General features: G+C 37.7%; 1 protein-coding gene across 1 annotated transcript; it reads left to right on the forward strand.

The window, feature by feature from the left end:
- Positions 1-3,498: 3,498 nt before the first annotated feature.
- LOC6569055 lies at positions 3,499-4,652 on the forward strand. Its single transcript, XM_001995269.3, has 2 exons — positions 3,499-3,991; positions 4,058-4,652. The coding sequence occupies exons 1-2, from the start codon at positions 3,657-3,659 to the stop codon at positions 4,389-4,391; spliced, it is 669 nt and encodes a 222-aa protein (XP_001995305.1). The 5' UTR covers positions 3,499-3,656; the 3' UTR covers positions 4,392-4,652.
- Positions 4,653-21,285: the final 16,633 nt, after the last annotated feature.

Below are 21,285 nucleotides of genomic sequence, written 5' to 3' on the forward strand. Positions count from 1 at the left end.
ACATATATATGCATTTTAAAGGAGCAACTAAAGCAAACATATATATATTTCTATATATATATATATATATAAATAATATTGTGTAATGTATATATATATATATATATATATATATACATATATACATATATGCTGTTTATACACAAATTTTCAACAATTTACCATATTTATTGTTTAATTTAGTAACAAAACGCAAGACATATGAAACAAAATAATAATAATGCAATTACATATACATATACAAGAAGACATATATAAACTATATATAGATATATAGGTGTATGTGTATGTGTGTGTTAACGATAAACCGTACAGTATATAGGATGTAGTGTTGAAGTTGAGAATGATGAAGTGGAAATAGGATCCCCAGCAAAAAGAGGTTTAAAAGAAGTCAGCGTACGCTCAGCAGTTATCGATTAATTTGTTAGTTAAACTTTACTAAACTATATATACATATATATATATATGATGTAACAGCATACATACATACAAACATATATACATACATATATATGTGTGTTGTGTTGTGTACTCTTTACTCAATGTAAATGGCACTTGCAAATGAAAAAACGAAACAAAATTTAACTTAGAAAAAGAAGCAAACGCTTTATCGCTGTCAAAGTCAAACCAATAAAATGAGTTTGACTGCTTAAAAAGCTTTCGTTTAGTTAAAATGCTTTATTCCCTTTCTCTCTCTCTCTCTCTCTCTCTCTATCCATCTGTAACCTTCTCTGTCTCTTTTCGATTTCAAAAGAACCACCTGCAAAATGCTTAAAGCGAACAAAATATATATTAAACGTAGTTTTGATAATAATCCAACTCAAATTAAAAAAAAAAGAACAACAAAAAACAAAACAAAAAGCAAAGGCCACCTGTAAATTTCTAAGAAACGCTTACAATGCAATATATACGCAATGTTCCCCTTTAAATTAATAACTATATATTTATATATCTGTGTGTGTGTTTGAACCCCTCACAAAAAATTTGTACAACTTTCGTTTATTGGACAAAGGCACGAGCTTAATAAAAAAATAAAAAAGAGAAAACAAACCTTTGGGGTTCACTTGTACCCAGAGACAAGTGTTATCCCCAATTGTGGAAGGGTGTTCGCTTTCGTGTGTTTACAGTACAGGTTACAAAAAAAAAAGAAAAAAGAAAGAAGAAACAACACGTTAAGCGAACGAGGATTTGAGTTTTGAGTAGCGAAAATGTAAACATTTGTTAAACTATTATGTAATATTAATTTGGAATTGTAAAATATTAGAGAATTGTAATTACAATAATCATATACATATACTCACATAATTATGCGCTAAACAAACATATATATATATATATATATATATATGTATACGTATATATATGATAATTGAGAAAATGCACACAAGCTAAATTCAAGTATTAGCCGATCTATATTGTTGAGCAAAACGAACAAAAAACTCCACTTATATAGTACATATATATGTATGTACGAGTATGCAGTACATATACAATACATTTGAAATCAAATACAAATATATATACATATATACAAATACTATATATACAATTAAAATCGGGTACGTGAAGTGGGTGCAGCAGACAAACCATTCGTCGGATTCGTTTTATCAAAGTGCAAAGAAATGTTGCCCAAAAAAAACTCAAAAAAATAAAAATAAATAAAAAACGAGAGTAGCTACAAAATAATTCCAACTGTATGCTATCTGTATGTATACTCCAATCCAACAAACAACAATGATATATGCAAAATACAAAAACAAAAAAAGGGCGTATCACTACTAAAGAATTATAAATTAAAGCGGCTTTAAATAAAAACTGTAATTCGCATGTCTTTCAATCGATTGAATCTAGTTCCAGCAGCTGAATACCACAAAAAGTAAGTAGTCATTACAAATGTTAGTATTAATTCAAGTTATTCATCATTTTCATATTTCCATTCATTCAGATTGAATTTTAAAGGGGGAATATTATTTACTCTTAGAGCACTTTGGCTGTGGATAAGTTGCGCACTTTCAATACAGCTACTCATTTATATGTGGATTATATGTATGTCTACTTCGTGCAACAAGGAGCCTTTAGGATAATCTGTGCTAAGCTATAAGGACACATTTCCGATGTGCCACACTGCGTATGCGCTATGTAAATTTGTGCTTAAAGTCGAAGGCGCTTAAATCCGCCTCAATTGTTGCTGATGCAAATCACAAACTTAACAGGATATTGCATGTCACTCGCAACACACTCCTCCCACATCCCTCTCGCTTATCAAAGTGGTCATCTTAACTGGGCCACGAGCAGTGGGACAAATTTGCCTAACTTAATCTGTGGCAGATGACGACGAAGGAGAAGTTCTTGCAATGCGCCTGTGGCAATTAGGCAACTTGTCATTGCCATTTGCCATTTCGTCATTTGGCCATTTGATCGTCTGGTAGTTGATTTTTTTTATGGTTAGCTATTACCTGCTTCGTTTTGGCTTTTTTATGTGCCCTTTGTTGTTTTGTTTCTTTTTATTGCCAACTGCACAAATGAATAATTCAAAAGAGTCGGCAGTCAGCAGAAGCGTATAGCAAAATCCGCATTTAAGTCTCAGTTTGCCGTTGGGGGTTTCAGTTTTTGGACTCGCTTCTTGTTGCAACTTGCTGTTGCAGCTTGGTGTTGTTGTTTGCCGCATTGTCACTGGCAGCACCGATTGAGGTCAGTGAAATCAAATCGCTTGGATGCGCGCTTGCTCTCGCTTGGACTGGTTAGCACTTCTAGAACTGACCAACTCTGGGCATCCGCTTTGTCTTTTATGCATACCCTGCATACTCGTTCGCAATGGAGTGGTATGATTGGTTGTGCACCCAGATAACACTCAAACACCAGCTTGAATTTTAGAAATTGTCACGGCTTCTTTACTTTATTATTCAGAAAGTATATTTTTAAATACTTACGATTCTCTGGGAGTTTGCAACTGAGACCCTTCTTCCTTTAGGACGAGCCTTTCTAATTTGAAGAAAAATGTTTTCCTATGTTTGGAAAAACCCGAAAAACTCTTAATTTTTAGGCTGATTTACAAAATTACACTTCGATTTTCTAAGTCTAACGGTTGAAAGGAGTTTTATGTGTATGTGCCCGCAATTGTTAGCTGATTACAGGGTATACTGCTAGTTGAGCACTCGCTGCAAGCTGTTGCTCAGCGGCGTGTGCGAAAACTGGACTTGTATACAACAAAAAAAAACCAAGAAAAACAAAAAATGGAGAGACGATTCTGCTTGGCTGGAGTGGAATCCCTTGGCTCTTGGCTGGACTCCCTTGGCTGACTCTCAATGGGACTGGGGCTGACTTTGTTGACGGAACCCAACACCTCATAGACGATATAGACTATATAGGGAACCCCGACTGCTTCCGCTTCGTTGACAGTGCCTAAAAATAGCCACAATTAAATGCAAATCGAATTTGATCAATTAACTTGGCAAAGAATCGAGGAGGGGCAAAGAAGAAGAGATTGCAATTGCCAATGCCAATGTTGCCACTAAAATTGGCAGCCAAGTTGAATGCGTCGGCGACTATAAAAGCAATCGATGCAGCAACGATGTGGCAGACAACAGCGTGTGTGAAGAGTTAGTTGCAGTTAGTCGAGGAAAAGGAGCTCATCCAGCAGCAGCAGCATCATCATCATGTTCGACTCGAAGATTAGATTGCCCAAATATGAATCGGATGCATTCGATAATGTCGAGTACGAACTACGGATGACCTACACCCTGGAAACGGATCGTCGGATCATGAGCTTCTACGATGCGATGTGGGGCATTGAGGTGACTGGTGGCATCGATCAATTCGAACCGCTGACCATTGTCAATGTTTCGCCAACGGGTCTGGCCAAGCGCGGAGGTATGCGTATCGGGGATGAAATTACGCAGATCAATGATATACCCGCCTTGGAGCTGACCTTCAACGAGGCACTGCAAATCTTTCGCAAAAACTCGCATTATGTGCGCGTCTTTGTCAGAGGGTAAGTAGTCCTAATCCTAATCCTCAGCACGCCGTGCAGATTTCACTTCTCCTCTGTCTGCCTTAGGGATGACGATGCACCCGGTGAGGAGGATTGGACCTGTGACTGCTGGTTCAAGCCTAGGCGGCCCTGGAAGCGTGACTTTACGCCAATTCAGTGGACGTTTCCGTGGAACGATCGACGCAAGCCCGTCTACAAGGAGTCCAATTGCTTCATGGTGCCCAGCAAAATGGAGGAGAAGATTCGTGCACGCCGTGCAGCCACCTCGGCCGTGCACAAGAAGGAGGATGCCACGCCCCATACACGCTCCTTGACGCCCACACCCAGACCCAAGAATCAACCCGGACCCAATCTGCTAGAGAGCGTGCTGCGTCCACGCGGACCACCACCCAGAGATTAGGTAGCAGTAGCTTGATCTCTACTCCAGTTAGATAGGAAGCTGAACCAAAAAGAGGAGCAGGCAGCAGGCAGCAAATCCCCACAAAAAAAGTGGTTCCTTGTGCTGCAGTGCATCCGCCTCTTTGGGCCGAGGGCAGGCAACTGAATGCAGGAAATTGCATCGGCAGCAGTTGAAGTGCCCCGCTGAAATGCGCTCATACTGTGAACTCTCGCTAACTAGAACGATTCACCAAAAGAATACAAGTCGATTTTTTTTATATAAGCCAATAATGTTTATTTTTTGGCTGACACAATTTCAAGGGGATAATATCTAGGGAAAGTTCATAGGGAAAGGTTATTTCTTTCCAGTGGCCACTGTACACAACTTGCTAAATAGCTTTGTTTCCGTTAGCCAATAAATTTTAATGCCATGCGATTACCCGTTTCGCTCTCTTTGGCAGCTCGACTAGAGCTGTTATGTGAATGTTGCTCAGCTATGTTAACCTTTAGCTAGCGTTCTTTTCTAAGTCGTTCAAGGACATGATATTTCTAAATGAAGTAACAGGCGTAAATGGCGCTGATCGATAGAATATCTTTGACCCCTCCTTCAGGCATTTTGTGGCTGATCATTATAATAAATGTTACATTATTCATTATTTAGTGTTTACACAAACATCCAAATGCAAACGCGACACACCTTTCGTTAAAAGAGTGCAGCTTACACTCACTTCTGCTAAACTATTCTCTTTCTAATGTTGTGCATTAACAAAATCTGCTTGTTAACATTCGAAATGGATAAATGTTAGCTTAGGAGTATATCGATCACTGTTATCGCAATAGCAGCGAGTGTTTTACCTTCACGAGTGAGTAAAAGTATCGATCCTCTTATGCCCAGGCTAATGCAAACTAAATATTATCGAAACTTATGCAAGAAATTCTCTTTTAACTGTTGTCTAATTGCAATTTACTCATTGTACTTCTACATTGTACTTGTACTAATTAACAAGCAAAAGCTCTTACTATGCTTATGTAAAAGCTAGCAGGCGAGTGGGTGGCAACTGAGTCTTGTTGGACAATAGAATGTTTGCCTTCAACGTTATCAACTTTATAAAATGCAAATTGCAATCATAAACAAAAGCACATCAGAAATATTTATGTATTACATAAGCAGAGAAGAAGAAAAGACTTGAAGACAGCAGGATGACTAAGCAAAATGCAAATGGAGCAAATCAGCGTTTGCTAGAGTGAGACGGAGAGATGCAGCAAATGAAGGAATGAATTGAGGAATGAAGGAATGAGGAGCAACTTTTTCAGGCGACGTATTCATTAAGCGCATAACTCAATTTTCATTATTGCTTGAAACGACAATGTTCTTGCTCTTGTTTGATTCTAGACAATATGTAAATGAGATATATATTTATATATATATATGTATGTGTGTGTGTGTGTGTGTGAGTTGGTCTAGTTAGGACTTTAATCCAATCAGCAGTGGGCGTGTTCAGTTTTTGCCTTTTGTCGCCATGTGGCTTCCACTTTGAAGATTAGCATTAAGCGGGTAAGCAAAACGGGCAACGGGAAATGGTAAACTGGAATCAATAAAGCTGAAAAAAAAAATATAACACCAAATGCAACTGAGCATTATTATTAATTCAGAGCAAATAGGAAAACCAGTCAAAAGCAAGTGACGCAAAAATGTCACTAATGAATTTTTAATATGCATAACATTTTCACTCTCTCCCTCTCTGGTTGCCCCGTCTCTCTCAACGATTAAATTGATTTGCAGTTTGATTTTTCGTTGTTTGATTTGAGTTTCGGTTAATGCACGAAATGTGCGTGGCTTTTAATCAAATTGAAAACTTAAAGAATCAGTTTTGTTTAAGATTTGCCAACAGGATAACTGTGCTTCAATCGGTTATGCAAAGCCAGCAAATATTTTGTGGCATTGGTTGGATTTTACTTTCACTGTTAAGTACTTATATCCACTCTGGATTATCGGAATATGAAGTTTTCCATTATTAAATTATATCATATGGAAAAGTTAAGCTATAGAAACTGCCATTAATATTAAAATGCTGATTTATATTTGAAAGCAGCTGCCATTGACCCAAAGGCATAATCCTGTCTCTCTCTCTCTCTTCCTCTCCCTCTCTCGGTCTCTCCCTCTCTCTTGCAACATACTAAATTGAAATGACGCAAAAAATTAACAACTTGTTAAAGCAGGTTGGCATAAATTTTTTACGCTTTGGGATCCAGTTTCTTTTTTCTGTTTTGGTTCTTTTGTTGTTTTTTACACCCGTATTTTATCCGTTGTTAAACGGCGCCAGACTCCGGCTGACTTTTGACTCCTCCACTTGACTCCTTGACTTGGGTTAGGCGCTGCGGGTACGATAATGATGGCCATTAGAAATGTGTTGGTAATTAGGAGAAAAACGTCGGCTTCAGCAGCATTTTTCCCCCCGTTGCGAATACAATTTTTTATTCATTTTTTGCTGTTTGTTGTTGTTGTTGTTTGTTGTTGTTGTTGCCTTTGTGCTCTTATGCTAATGAGCAAAGTAAATTGTTTGTTGTTGTGGTTTGCCTGGGAATTGAGGCAGCGTTTAAATTGTTTCGCCTTTGCCGATTTATGACATGTTTAGACCCAAACGAACAGGACACAAACATCCAATGTGTGTCCAGTGTCCAGTGTCCAGTGTCTCTTTGCTTGTCGGCTTTCATTGATTGATGCAACAGCAACAGCAGCAGCAGCCTGAACAAAAACTGCCAGCAAACAACTTTATTTAAAGCGGCCTTCATGAAATATTCATGCTGCATGTTGAGTAGCAAAAAAAAACAACAAAAATAAACAACAGCATTGCCTGACAGGACAATGGCAATGGAGCTCACTCTCTCTCCCTCTCTTTCTCTCTGTCTATCTCTCTCTTTTCCTATCTATCTGTTCGCTCCTCATCTCTCCTCACAGCCATCATTTATTGATAGTTGCTGCAGCTCTGCAGACCTGACATAAATGCAATAGATCTTTAGATCTGTGGCCATATTTACAATTTAGAGCTACAATCATTATAATTTGAGCATTTTATTGAGCGGAAAAGACATAAAAAAGATTTAGTAATATTAAAAATAAAAATAATATAAGAAAAATGTTCAAGCTTTCTGGGGGTATTTAGTTAAATTGAATTGAATCACAAAATATAGTTAAGATGCTCAATATTAAATAAGAAATAGTATTCACAAGACGAGACATTTCAAATTGAATTCTCAATGATAGGAATAGAAGAATCTGAATTGACTACATAATTAAGTCAATTGTAATCATTACAAAGTTATCGAATTAATTTAACTAAAAACATAACACGTAGTGCAACAAGGAGGAAGTATTTACAATAATGTTGTGTAAATGTATGAAAATCGACTTTGCATATTGAACAAACTAAATTCAGTTGTTGTTTATAAGAAATGATATATATTTAAAAGCTGACTTAAGCATTTTAGCCTGTTTTGCACTTTCAAAACCCTTTTCAAAGTTAACAACTTGCTTAATTTTGGAGCACTTTGTAGAGGTGCAGAGATTAAGTTAGGCCAAATGTTGGTCATCAATCTTTGAAGGTTTGCCAACAGACATTTTTCTGGCTGGTTTCAGCCTAGCGTTTAACATATTTTCCACAACACTTATTTGGTTATTCATCGTTTCCTTTTCCTTTTTGTTTTTGTTTTTTTTTTTTTGGTAGCTCTTCAAACCCTTTTTAAAAGTCTCAACTGGCTCTGGCCATTTATTTGGTCAGCTTAAGATTGACCCACATTTGACCGGAGCTTAGGTTACCAATTTCATATGCGCTGTTTGCCCAACTCACAGTCCGATGTCCCAACTAGCCAACTGGCTGATTGGTTGCCTGTTTGCTATGTCTGCATGTCTGTTGGCCAAGTTGCCTGCTTTTTGCCCGGTTAGTCAATTTTATGGCAAACCACGTAGCGACCTTGTGGTCTATCAGCTTTAAGCTTTGCAAAAATATTCAAACTATAAATTGGCTTAAGCCAACGAAGCTGAAAACTTGCACAGTGCACATCTACACTTGGAGCAAATGTGCCTGAAAACACGTTAAAATATAAAATAAAATAAAATTAAATTTGATAAAAATAAATGGAGGTTGAAGTTAACATATCCTGGAATTTCGCTACGCCTGCCTTCATCTAAAATTGCACTTTTAATTTAAAAAACTAACCGTTCATTTCTATAAATAAAAGAAGTGGTTACTACAAAAACTTATCTTTCGACCGATTGTTTCTATCTGAGCTATATGATATAACAATCTGATCTCGGTGACTCGGTGAATTTGGAGAGCAAAGTAATACGCAGATTGGCTAAGATTGATTCTGATATCTTATTAAAACAATAGGTTTTTGTGCAAGAACTTTGCTTTCTATCGACTGTTCCTATGGAAGCTTATGATATAGTTAACCGATCCCGCCGACTGTGACATATGTACTGACTGCAGCTATAAGGCGAATAAGTGCCAAAGTTTATCAAGATTCAAAGACAGAGGGACAAGTGTGCATTGAAACAAATAGACAGGCAGAGGAGTGACGAAAATGGCCATATCTACTCATCAAGCTGATGCTGAACAAGAATATATATAGGCTAAGCTGTATAATACACTCTGCAGACATAAATAATTATATTTTTGCGAGTGTGGCAAGCAGATTTCGTGTGTGTGCTTGCTAAACTTGCCACCGGCAGCCAACAAAAAGTGCCAGACAGACAAGGTGCAGGAAGTGGGGTGTAGGAGAAGAGAGGGCAGGGGAGCGGAAGGGGCTTTGGAGAAGGTTAAAAGCATTGAGACGAAATAACATTTGACATTTTTTGAACTTTGATACACTGAAGACTTGCAGTTGGCCAATATTGTTGCAGGTCTTGTTGTTGGCTGCTAGTTGGTGGCTCAAAGTTTTGTGTGCAATCATGTTTTGCATTTGATTTGCAATAATTTTGTTTTCATTTTGTTTTTGGCTAATTTTTGTGTCTTTTTACATGACATTCACTTGTCAAGTGCAAGTTGTTTTCCCCATGACAGCGCATGACTTTTACTTTAAAGTTGAATCCAAACCAAAACAAATGTCCAAGACGAACACAAAGTTGGAATTGAAGTTGATGCCAAATGACAACCAGTTTTTTACATTACATTTTTTTTTGTTGAACAGCATAAATTACAATAAGTCTTTAAGCTGTGTATTTTTGCATCTTTTTTGTGCTCTTCGCCACACAACACTAAAAAACTGACATTATCATTGGCGCTTAGCAAAAAACGCTGACAACTTTTACTTGAAATGACAGTGTTATTGAGCCAATCATGATGATAGGCAGAGATATCAACAAAATACGCATAGAAACACCTGATGACAATGACTTCAAGTTGCTGCTGTTGATCGCCATTTGGATATGGGTAAATGGTATTTTTTAGAGCTGTGTAATTTGTGATAGGCTAATAGCTAATAGCATTTAATGATGTTAGACTGGGCTTAAGAGACTATGAGTTTGAAAACAAACAAGTTATTTTATTATTGTAGGCTACCCATAACACACAGTTTTATTATTGTTATTATTGTGACCCCAGAATCTGTGTCGTGTTGGGGTTAGCTTTGCTGAAAAAGTTAATCTTTTCAATGTCAATATTGTGTTAGGGTTTCCATAGCACACATTAATTTTATTAATATTATGCCCCTTTCTCAGAGTGTTCCAGCATGTGGATTCTCTCCACATAATGATAGCTAAATATAAATAAATAATACAATTTCTTTCATATTCTATAAATATATTCAATTGATATTTGAAGGCAGTTGAGAAAGTATGCAACTAGCTCGACTTGAAATCACAGACACAATGTTCAATGTTTCAATGCTCAGACTAATTTGGTTGCCACACCCTTCCTTTCCTTGCTGCACGCTGCTCTCTTTAAAAGCACTTCACAAAATGTGGTCTTAAGGGCTTTTGTCTTGGCCACTTGGCCACTTGGCCACTTGGCATCGGCCTCAGTCTTCGCTTCGCTGGAGTTCAAGTTTGCAGCTCACGCAAAATTAATTAACGTAGTGCCCAAAACTTTTGCCACTGCAATCTTTTGTCATAGTTAATTCCCCCGTCTCCCCGTCACCCTCACCCCTCTACCCTCTTCCCCTTCCCTTACAGCCCTTTTTTTTATATAGAATGCAACTTTCGCTTAAAGCTGGCAAAAATGTCACGCGAACAAGGAAACGCAGAAAAGCGCCAAGAAAATTGTGAGCAGAAGAGAAATGCAGATACACTGACAAAAAAAGCGCAGCAAATCTTGACGCAGGACAAGCTTGACAGCTTAAATATACAACATAATATTATGTATAATATAATATATAATATTTTTCACTGCTCAATTTGTGCCTGATTTTAGCTAAATGTTCTTTTCGCTGTGTATCCTTTATACTCGGGCAGCCAGTTGGCAACCCACCCCTTTTCCCTCTACCTACTTAGGCAGCCAGCGTTCCCTTGCCCCACTTCCCACTACTCCCCCATCCATAGCGCTCAACCAACCAACTATTTATCAGTCCCTTAGGTGCGTTCTGCAAGCTCGTTTGCAACCGGAAAAATTCCCTTTTCACAAAAGGATGGTGGAGGGGGAAAGTGTGGAGGGATTGGGAGCTACGTTTAACTTTAATCGCTGGCAACTGTTAGGCAGGTGACCTGTGTTTAGTTAAAGTGCACAATTAAACGATGTCGCGCCATAAAACGCTGAAACGCTTCGCGCCAAAGATTTACATAGAATGCAATTTGAGCATTTTTGCATCGTTTCATTTGTTGTGCGAAACGGGTGTGTGTGTTTTGTGTGCTGTGTGTTGTGTTTGCTTGTTTGCCTGCGCTCGAAATTGAATTCTCGCTTAAAGCGGAAAACAATAAACAAGCCAAGAGAAGGAGATGTGGCATGGGTTGTTGCAGGTGGCAAACAATGCAACGCGTTGCGCATACGCCATGTTGCCGCCAGTAGTCGATAGGGTATAGACTTGCAGGGAGACGAGAGAAGAGAAAAGCGTCTAAAGTTGCCAGTTGAACTTCCGTAATTGTGAGCTTCATAACTTTGACAGGCAGTTTGGTCTTGTTTATTTTGAAGTTTATTTTGAGCTAATTGATTTTTCATTTAACAATTTCATAAATCTGATGGTGGCCAACTATTTGCTCTCAAGCAGTTCAGCAGCTTGTTCTTTATATATCCTTGAAAATGTGCAAGATTATTGATATATATATACTAGCAAGTATCAATAGAAGTAATAAGAAATGCTTATAATAAAGCAGAATGAGGTATGAACGACGAGTATATATATTTTTGATCAACATCAAAAGTCGAATCGATGTGGCCATGTCCAACCATCTATCTATATCAACAAGTCAAGCTAGAGTCCGCAAATTTGGTATATAAATTCTCGTTTACTGAGCACAGCTCAAGTTTATTTCACTGTATCGATAACTACACCCATTTTATGAATATCGATGCAAATCAATATTCGATAGCCATAAAAGCCACTATTCTTAAAATATAAGTTTCCAAACGCGTTTGCTATGATCATCTGTATAAAGGATCGATGGAGTGCCTAAAGAGTAGTCGTATATTTTTATTTACTGCAACACTTAGGGAAAATAGAGTATTCAGAGTGCATTGCTGTTTTTTCTGTTTTCTGTTTTCTCTCTCTCTGTGTCTCGTTTGCCTTTTGGCAACGAGCTGGGCCAAAACGGAAGGAAACACTTTCATTATCACTTTGGCGCTATAAATTTATTGCGACAGTCTTTCCACGTTCGTTGGGGACTCGGCAGGAGCTGTAAGACGGCCAGGGGAGGGGTGTGGGGATGGATAAGGAAGGTGAAGGGTCTGGCAAGTGGCAGCTTGTTGTTTCCATTAGCGTCATGTGCTGCCGAAGGCCAAGCAACCAACTCTACTGTAAATCCTGCTCTCATCCAGGCGCTCTGAGTCCTGAGTTCCCAGATCCCCATTCCCTGCTCATCATTACAAATTCCCTGCTCAGAGCAACTACAAGCTGCACAATGCTTGGTTCAGTTTTTCGATTTGCGACTTGCGTGGGAAATGCCCCCCAAATGGATCAACGCATGAAGAAGAGAGAATGACAGAGCTGAGGGATAATGTGGCAGTGAGGAAGGAGGAGGATGATGGCCTCTCAAACTGTCTTGTGCTTTAAGACTTTAAGAACAAATGCATTATGTAAATGAAACACATTCATTCTTCATTATTTATTTATTGCTTTGAAGTGAATTAAAAGTAGACCACAAATGCGAACTACAGGAATTTTAGGTTTTTCATCAAATAAACTCATCATATTCAATTTCTAAATATAAATTTACATTCAAATTAGAGATTTATAATGTTGGTGCATATTATTTGTTGTTATCTTTATTTTTGTAGTATTCCTGATATATGTATCTTGAATATACAAGAATTTATTATACTAGTTGAAGAACAAATTCGAATATTGGCAAACTGGTTTTAACTTTAGAAATGCAGTTTTAATCTAGTTGCCAAAAGATTAACAAAAGTGTTTACTTAATTTATGTAAAAATCAGCTAAGTTTTTACAAAGTTATTTGAATGGGAAAGTTTTGTGACCAATTTGATGATTGTTGCAAATTTTTCGGGTCAATTTTGTAGCTTTTTAAATGTGTTTTTTGGTTATTTGTTTGTCACAAATTGTTTGCTTAATCTCTCTTCACTCTCTCTGCCCTCTCTCAACCATTTGCAACCCCTTCTCCCCCTCTCTCTCGGCGATTGCTCACTTGTCGCTTGTAAGCTGCAAACAGAAAGCAATTTGCGCAAATTAGCCAAGGTGTTTTATGGCCATAATCATCATCATCATCATCATCATTATAGTTGCTGTTGTTTCTGTTTCTGTATGTTGTTGTTGTTGTTGTTTTTGGTCAAGTAAGAATGTTTGCTTTGTCTCTTTCTCCTGCTGTGTGGCCATCTCTTTCACGCACTGACTTTTTGTAACTCCATTTTCCCAGTGCGCTTTAATTGAGGTCTGAGCTGTAATTAAGTTGCTCTCGACCTGCTTGCCTGCCAGCCTGCCGCCTGCCTGCTGCTCTAATTCTATTTTTACAGTTTAATGATGTCCTTCTAGGCTACGCCTGGGTATCGCCTGGACTTCGCATAGACTCCTCCTGGGCTACTTTCATTATTCATGTGTTGTGCCCGAAAGCAGCTGCTTTGCCTGAGCTGCTGACATTGCCACAGGCCGTAGTCGACTTAAAAGCCAATATATCAACGGCTGACCAAGTGAACCATCTATCTCCCTCTCTCTCTCTCTCTCTCTCTCTTCCTCCCTCTCTCTATCATTTCCTCTCCTGTTGTTGTTACACAAACACAACAGCAGCACATGCATCACAGATATGTCCACGTTGAGCATACTAATTATGATTGCGGTGCCACTGAGCTGCCACTTGCCACTGCCACCTGCAACATTTGCCTCGTGTACATATGGGCTGTGTATGTGTGTGTGTCTGTGTGTGTGAGTGTGACTTAATTTGTTAATGTCTCCTAATCGAGATTGACAAGTTGGATAATAGCATAACGAAAATTGAAACAACCCACAACGAATCGATTTTATTGAAATTTTGTTGTCAAGCTTTAATTTTTTCCTTATTTTTTATTCGTTTGAATTATGCAAAAAAAAAAAAATATTGGACTGAGATGCAGCTGCGTTGAAAATTTTACTTTAAAACCGAACCAAGCCCGTTAAATATGTTTAAGAAGGATTGATGAACTTGTGTCAAAAGTATGTAACAGGCCGAAGGCAGCATTGCCTACATAATACCACCTAATGTATATATATTCCTGATCAACATCAATAAATAAATCGATTTAGCCATATTTGTCCATATGTCTTTAGAAGCTAGTCCATCTCAGAGACTATATAAGCTAGATACTTAAAATTTCAAATATGAATTCTAGTTTACCAAACGCAGATCAAGTTTATTTCATTTTATCGATAACTGCAGCTTTCGATTAAGTCGATTGCAGATGACAATAAGATTATATTTTCGTATTGCACAAACTTATATCAGCAAGTCAACTATTTAGTTAACAGCCGGATATCTGCAGGATATCTGCGAGTCGAGCTCTCGCTCTCTCCATATATCTCTATTTTCTGCAAAGCTTTAACGATTTTTAATGCCAAGCTTAGTTTGTTCATGAGTTTTATTGAAATGGACAGAGAAGTTCTCAAGTACGAACCACTTGAATTCTGCAATTAAATTTAAATTGCGCAAATCTAAGGCAATGCATTATTTTGTTATTTGCATTAAACTCACAAAAGTGCTCCAAAGCGGATTTATTGTTATGTTTTTTGTTATCTGCTTTTATGTTCTTTGGATGCTGCCAGTCGAGAGTCGACAAATCGCAAAGTGCTTGCAATATTCAATAAAAAGAGGACTCAAGTTGGAGTCATAAATTTGCGTCACATTCAGCTGCAATTGCACAGTGCTTCCTACCTCACCCCCAACCTCAACCCTTTGCCGCAAAACACCTGTACGACCAGGCCCCCCTCCCCTCTGGCTGGTCTGTCCCATTTGTCACAATCTCTTTCGCCTGAGAAAGGGGTTTTGGGGTTGGGGAGTGGCTTACAAACCAATAGAAATAGCTATCAGGTCATGTCATCTGCCAGTTGAGTATACATTACTGCTACACTGAAAAAAGAAACAAGCAACCTATTAACAAGTAAATTACACAAATTTGAAAATGTTTATCTTAAGTCAAGTTTATTTTGGTTGATTAATTCTGTTTTTGAGTGACGTTGAGTGACGAAACTTGAACTTCGCATTATCATTCTAATTTCTGAGCACAGATCCTTATCCTCCTCACACTCTTGGTCCGATTAGGTTTTTGTTTCTGGATTTTTCGCAAATTTATGCAACATTTGTTTGGCCTGACTCCACTATCATCATTTCTTACATTCGTGAACAACATTCAGTACTTTGAACATTCGGAATTTTGGAAATTCGCTCCGATAAATTCCTTCCTTCACTTCACTTAAATCAATTTCAATCAATTTTAATGTCAACGTAAATCTTAAATGACTGAAATTCTTTGATAAAGATTGACAGTTTTCTTTTTTGCAATCCATTTGTTTTTCTCTATGTGTGGCAGTCTCTAGAGGCAGTCTCTTCTCTCAGTATTTCTCGCTGCTCTTTCCACTGCTGCAGCTGTTGTTCGTATGCAAATCCTTACGTGAGTTTCTGCGCCAGCTACGTGTCCTGTCGTTGGCACGTTGCTTCCTTCGTTCCCAGCTCTATCTCATCCTCATTCACATCCTTACCCTCATCTCTATCCTCATCTCCATTCGCATTCGCATCCAACACGACTTATTTACTGTTTTTCAAATTGCGCTTCGCAACTTTTGCCTGCCAACTTTTGGCTTTTTTGACAGTTTTTTTTGGCAGTTAGTGTGTGTACTTATGTGTGTGCTTATGTGTGTGTTTATGTGTGTGTTTATGTGTGTATGTGTGTATCTATTTATTTGCCTGGCTTCCGTTATTCACGGCAGCATGTGTTTATGGTTTCTTAATTGTCTGCTTTCCAAAGTTTGGTTTTGCAACATTTTTTTGATGGCTTTGCCAATTAGAGTGTGTTTAATGCGATTGCTTTTTATGTTTTTTATTATATTTATATTATATATATATATGTTAATTAAGTTTAATTATGTTAATGTTATTTAACGTTAATCAACTATTTGAATATGTCACCCGATTGGGATATTGATATTGATTGATGTGTCTCACTCGCAAATGCATTTAATATGTTTAATTATTGGTTTTCATTTCGATTGAACATAACTTGAAATGTTTTTAATGTTTTCTGCACACATATGCTTAACGCTTTTTGCACGCCTAATTAACCCGATTAATTGGCCAGTCAATCAGTCGAATTCATTGATAAAGAGTAAGTTTCCATCTGATTGGCAATCATAAATGAAAATACACTTCAATTAGTGTGGATACATTTATAAGTATAAGCTGACAGTCGCATCTGCGTGGAAAGTAGAGTTGGGTGACAACGACAGGAATACATATAAGAGCCACAACACAGAACTTTATTAAAAACTATTGAGTTATTGATAAGTTATCCATTATATTCTATGTATCGAGAAATTAGCATTTAACAATAATTCAAATACTGATATCGATTATAGATGACTCATTCTGCTTACAACTATTAATGCTGTCAACCGTTATCAACTGGTTTTACACTGGTAACAGAGTATGTCGCAGTCGGTTATAGCAAACTTGTTTAAAATTTAATATATTTTGAATTTCATCTTGATGATAAAGTTAGCTGCAGTTATGTTTGCGAAAAATATATTAAAATCAATATACGGCAATGCGGAATTAACTAGACGCTTATTGCCAGGCAAGACAAACTTTTTATGCACACACACACACACACACACACACACATTTGCATACACTCACACAGATTCTGTAGCAGTCAGAAGTTGTGTAAATGCCCAAATGGTTGGCGAAAATTTTGCCTGCGCACAAAAGTATGCTACGATTTCGTTTGTGGTTTGCGTGTGTGTGTGTATTTGACAGAAACTGTGGCTGTGTGTGTGTGTGTGTGTGTGTGTGTGTATGTGTGTGTGTGTGTGGCAAATCTAATTGGATTTGTGCACGTTCAATGAACAGAACACTAAAAGTATTTTATATTGTTATTGCACTTGAGCATTTGCCAGAAAAGGTCTCTCGCAATCATTTCAATGATTTCGCTGCTCAGCTGCTGATGATGGCTTCCTCTTCTGCTTCATCTTTGCTGTTGTGGTTGTTGTTGTTGTCGATTTTATTGCTTTTGCTACACTCCATTGACAGCAATTGCGAGCAATGCAACAGGAATAACAGCAACTGCTAGTGAAATACCTGCCAATTGAGCTTGGGCGACTGCAACATACTCTGCTCATCAGGATACTTCTTGCAGTGGTTTTAAAGCAGTTTCAATGCTTACAGAACTGTCTGTTTTTAAGGAAAACATTTCTGTATATGTTTAAAGCTTGAAAAGAGAGAACTTTTAGATACTTATAAATAAAGATACAAAAAATATAAAGTCAAACTTTTCTAGCGAACAAGCGCGGCTTTTGAAATTGAGTTTTTAAATGAGTTAGATTTCGGTTCCGGTTTAATTTCCGGTATGTGATGTGTGCAGCTTCCGGTAAAGTTTATGTGTGACTACCAAATTGTGTTTCGGTATTCGTTTCTATTGAATTTAAGCTAGCGCCACAAAATTGAGACTTATAAACTATTCCGTTAAATATAATGGAGTTAATAATTAAAGCAAACATATAAATATGAATTAATAATTGTTAACAATACGAAAAATTTTAATTAATTAATTTGCTGATATGTATTGCCTGTGAAAATGCTACTCTCACATATACAGTTAATCGAATTACTTAAACCCGATATACCCCGCTCAATAATGCTGCAAAACAGAGCATGCAAAACGACAGCTAAGAAATATTGTTGCATTAAGCATTTGTTATGGGCGGGCAAACAGGAAAGGAAAAAAGCAAACTTGGAGGCGATGCGCCTGCAATTAGGTGCAAAAACACGTAGCGAAACCTTGTTGATTTGCCCCTCAACATGCGGCGGCCCCCGCAAGTGGGGGATATGATAGAAAATACAACAAGAGCTGAGTCTGTTGGCCTGGCCAAGAGGCAAATACCTTTAATGAGACGGAAAGCGGGCGCCAATCGCTGCAATTAAAATTAATTACAGTATTTGTCAGCTAACTGGCCACCAAATGCGTTCATTCAGCTCATTCACAAGCAGCTGCAACGGGAGGGGGTGTTGCAAGATGCGTTGCATTGATTGCAATCGCGATCGTTAATTAAATGTCGAAAGGAATGTTGTTGTTGTTGTTGTTGTTGCCACAGCTGCTGCTGCGTAAAGATCAGCCAGCTGGGATAAGGCCAAGTTTATAAGTTTGTTGCAGTTGTTGCAAGTTGCAGTTGCTGTTGTTGCCCCAACTGCTATGGCTATTTATAGCCACGGCTGGCTTCGCGGCACGCAACGCAACACGATTTTTTTGTTTTCGTTTTTTTTTTTGAGCGCGCTCTTTATTATCGCCCTTGATCTTGGCTAAATCGAAATCGCCTGCATTGCGTGAAGTGTTGCAAATGAGTTTTTTCCGTTCGCTCGTGGGGCGTGCATTGCATTTTGCAATTGGCCAGCAAATTGGAAGCAGCCAAATCGGCCAAGTCGAAGCAGAAGTCGAGGCAGCTGTTGCCCCAAGCGGGGCTTATACTTGCCACATATTTTTGTTATCTATTAGCGAGCATGTTTTTCGGGGGCAAAAGTGCATAAAATTAGTGGAGAATTTCTTTTAGCGATACGTTCTTATCGATCTGCACATATTTAAGTATTTATCAACCATCGATAAGTTATCGTTATCGAATACAAATCGGATCGAATTCGAGTTCATCAATATCTAATCGATGTAGTTATCAACAATGTCTGCGGTCTTGAATACTTAAGTTTTAAATTTAAATAATTGAATATCATGAATAAATTTCATTCATTTCATTCAAGCCACAAAACCAATTCAAATTCTTGAACTCATTCAACTTTTATGAAGCGCTTCTTCGAAATTAAAACTCGCCTAATTGAGAAGCCCGAGTTGAGTTGACCCAAATGAAGTTGAAGTGGAAGATGCAGTAGCCCAACCAAAAAGAGTTAATATATTCCCCCTCCCCGCCACCCCCTCTGAGATTTGTACGAAAAACTAATGAAGACGCTGGTGAAACTCTTGTCAAACCAGGTTTCACTTGCCAACTTGGCCAAGTTGGCCAAATTGAGCTGAGGAACATCTTCATTTCCACGTTGGAGTCGCGAATTTAGTAAAGTCTCCAAAACAATGGAAAGAACAAATATCTTCAAGGCACCGTCGGGGGAAGGGGGAGGAGTCCAGAGAGAGAGGGGTACTTTTTGCAAAATAAATGGGAAGAACTTGTGCATAAGAAAGAAACTCTGAAGTTTATCAATAGAAGGCAGCAAACAGCGCAAAGTTGTGAGTTAGTTTTCAGCCAAGTTGCCATAGAAATGAAAAACCAGAATGCAAAACCAGAATACGGCAAATCGAATTCTAAATACCCTTGCAGAATTATTATAATCATTAATTAATCTCTAGTCGAGAGAGCTCGAACTGGAGATGAACCTGAACCAAAACGTTTAATAGAAAAATAGAGAATAGAAGAAATACTAAATTTGCGTTACTTTTCCTTTCCAAGTTGATTAATAATATGTCTGAATATATCAATGGAAGTCTTTGAAATTGTGTCTATTATTGCTATCGGAAATGATGCTGATCCAGAATATATATGCATCAATTTTCAATGGATTCAGGGCATAGAAAGTTGGTCGTATCAAGAACTTATCTTTCGAGCCATTGTTTCTGTTGAAGCTATATGATATATAGTTCTTCGATCCATATGTATCATATATACAACTATACCATATTCCTCTAGAACAACCTCTCTCTGTGAGTGTATCTTTTGCGGACTGTGCTCCTCGGAGACTCAACTCAATATTGCTTCCAATGAAAATGCAAACAAATAGATGAAAAGTGCAACTATTGGATTTGGAGGAGGGGAAAGGGGTCGTTGGGCGGGGGTTGGGTGAAAAGCGTCGGAAATTGAAGCAATTCGGGTGCAGGTTTTGATGGCCTCGAAAATTGTCAATTTGTTGCCTGTTGAGGCAATTGGCCAACTGGCCAACGGCGCATATGGCCAACTGGTCAAGTGTTAAAATCGAAATCGATTTGAAAACATTATTTGAAAAGTAATGGAGAGACAGAGAGAGAGAGAGAGAGAGAGAGGGAGAGAAATATAGAAGAATGATATATCATATGATATATGATATATCCCAGATAAATAACTAAAAAGATTAGAGGGAGAAAGAGATGAGAGAGATTTAGATACGAGAGAGAGGAAGAGAGAGAGAGAGGGCGAGATGAGAGAGAGAGAAATACAAAGGAGGAGAGAAAGAGAGTACGTTATAAATATATAAATATAAAGATGTAAAATTAAATAGATTTTCCTGTATGTAAAGAGAGAAACAGAAGACAGACAAATCTCGAGAGAGAGAGAGAGAGTACGAAAGAATGAGATGAGAAAAGACAAAGACTGGAGAAAAAAGGCTAAAGAGTTGAGAGAGAGTGAGATATAAAGCGGGAGAGAAAAGAGTGCTGCAAATAAATATAAGTATTTAAAGACAGATGGGAGAGATGGTAGATGGTATTCGACAGAAAGGGAGGCAGATAGAAAAAGAAAGGAAGAGGGGTGAAAACTGGAGAGAGAAAGAAACAGAGAGAAAAGAACAAAAATACGAAAAATATGGAAAGGAACGAGATGAGAGGCAGACTGGGAGAGGGTGGGATAAAGAGAGAGGTAGACATAAATAGAGATGGCAGATAGAGAGAGATGAGCTTAATTTTAACTTGCATTTACCTCCAAATTGCATTTAGTTTAAAAACCGATTTGTTCGAAGCTTGTCATTTGTTTTTAAGTGCCGTTTTGCGATTTTTAACTACCGTTTTGCAAATGGCACTTTTGCTAAAAAAAGAAAATAAACAAATTTTTTAAAGCCCCCGCACACCTAATCACAACAATAATTTAACAGTTGGGAAAAACGAGCTTTTATTGTTACCTGAAATTCGATTTTTTGTTCGTTTTATTTCGCTTAAGCAATTGTTTTGCATTAATAAACAGTTGTATTTTTGTTTTGCTTTATAAAAAAATAAACAGAAACAAAAAAACAGATGTTTTTTTTTATATAAAATGCCCCTTTTCTAATAGTAAATATTTGCGCGCTATTTTTGTCGTCTTTTACAACACAACACAACAACTACAGCAACA

Source organism: Drosophila grimshawi, unplaced genomic scaffold (assembly GCF_018153295.1).
Source record: "Drosophila grimshawi isolate 15287-2541.00 unplaced genomic scaffold, ASM1815329v1 contig_1367, whole genome shotgun sequence".
NCBI lineage: Eukaryota > Metazoa > Arthropoda > Insecta > Diptera > Drosophilidae > Drosophila > Drosophila grimshawi.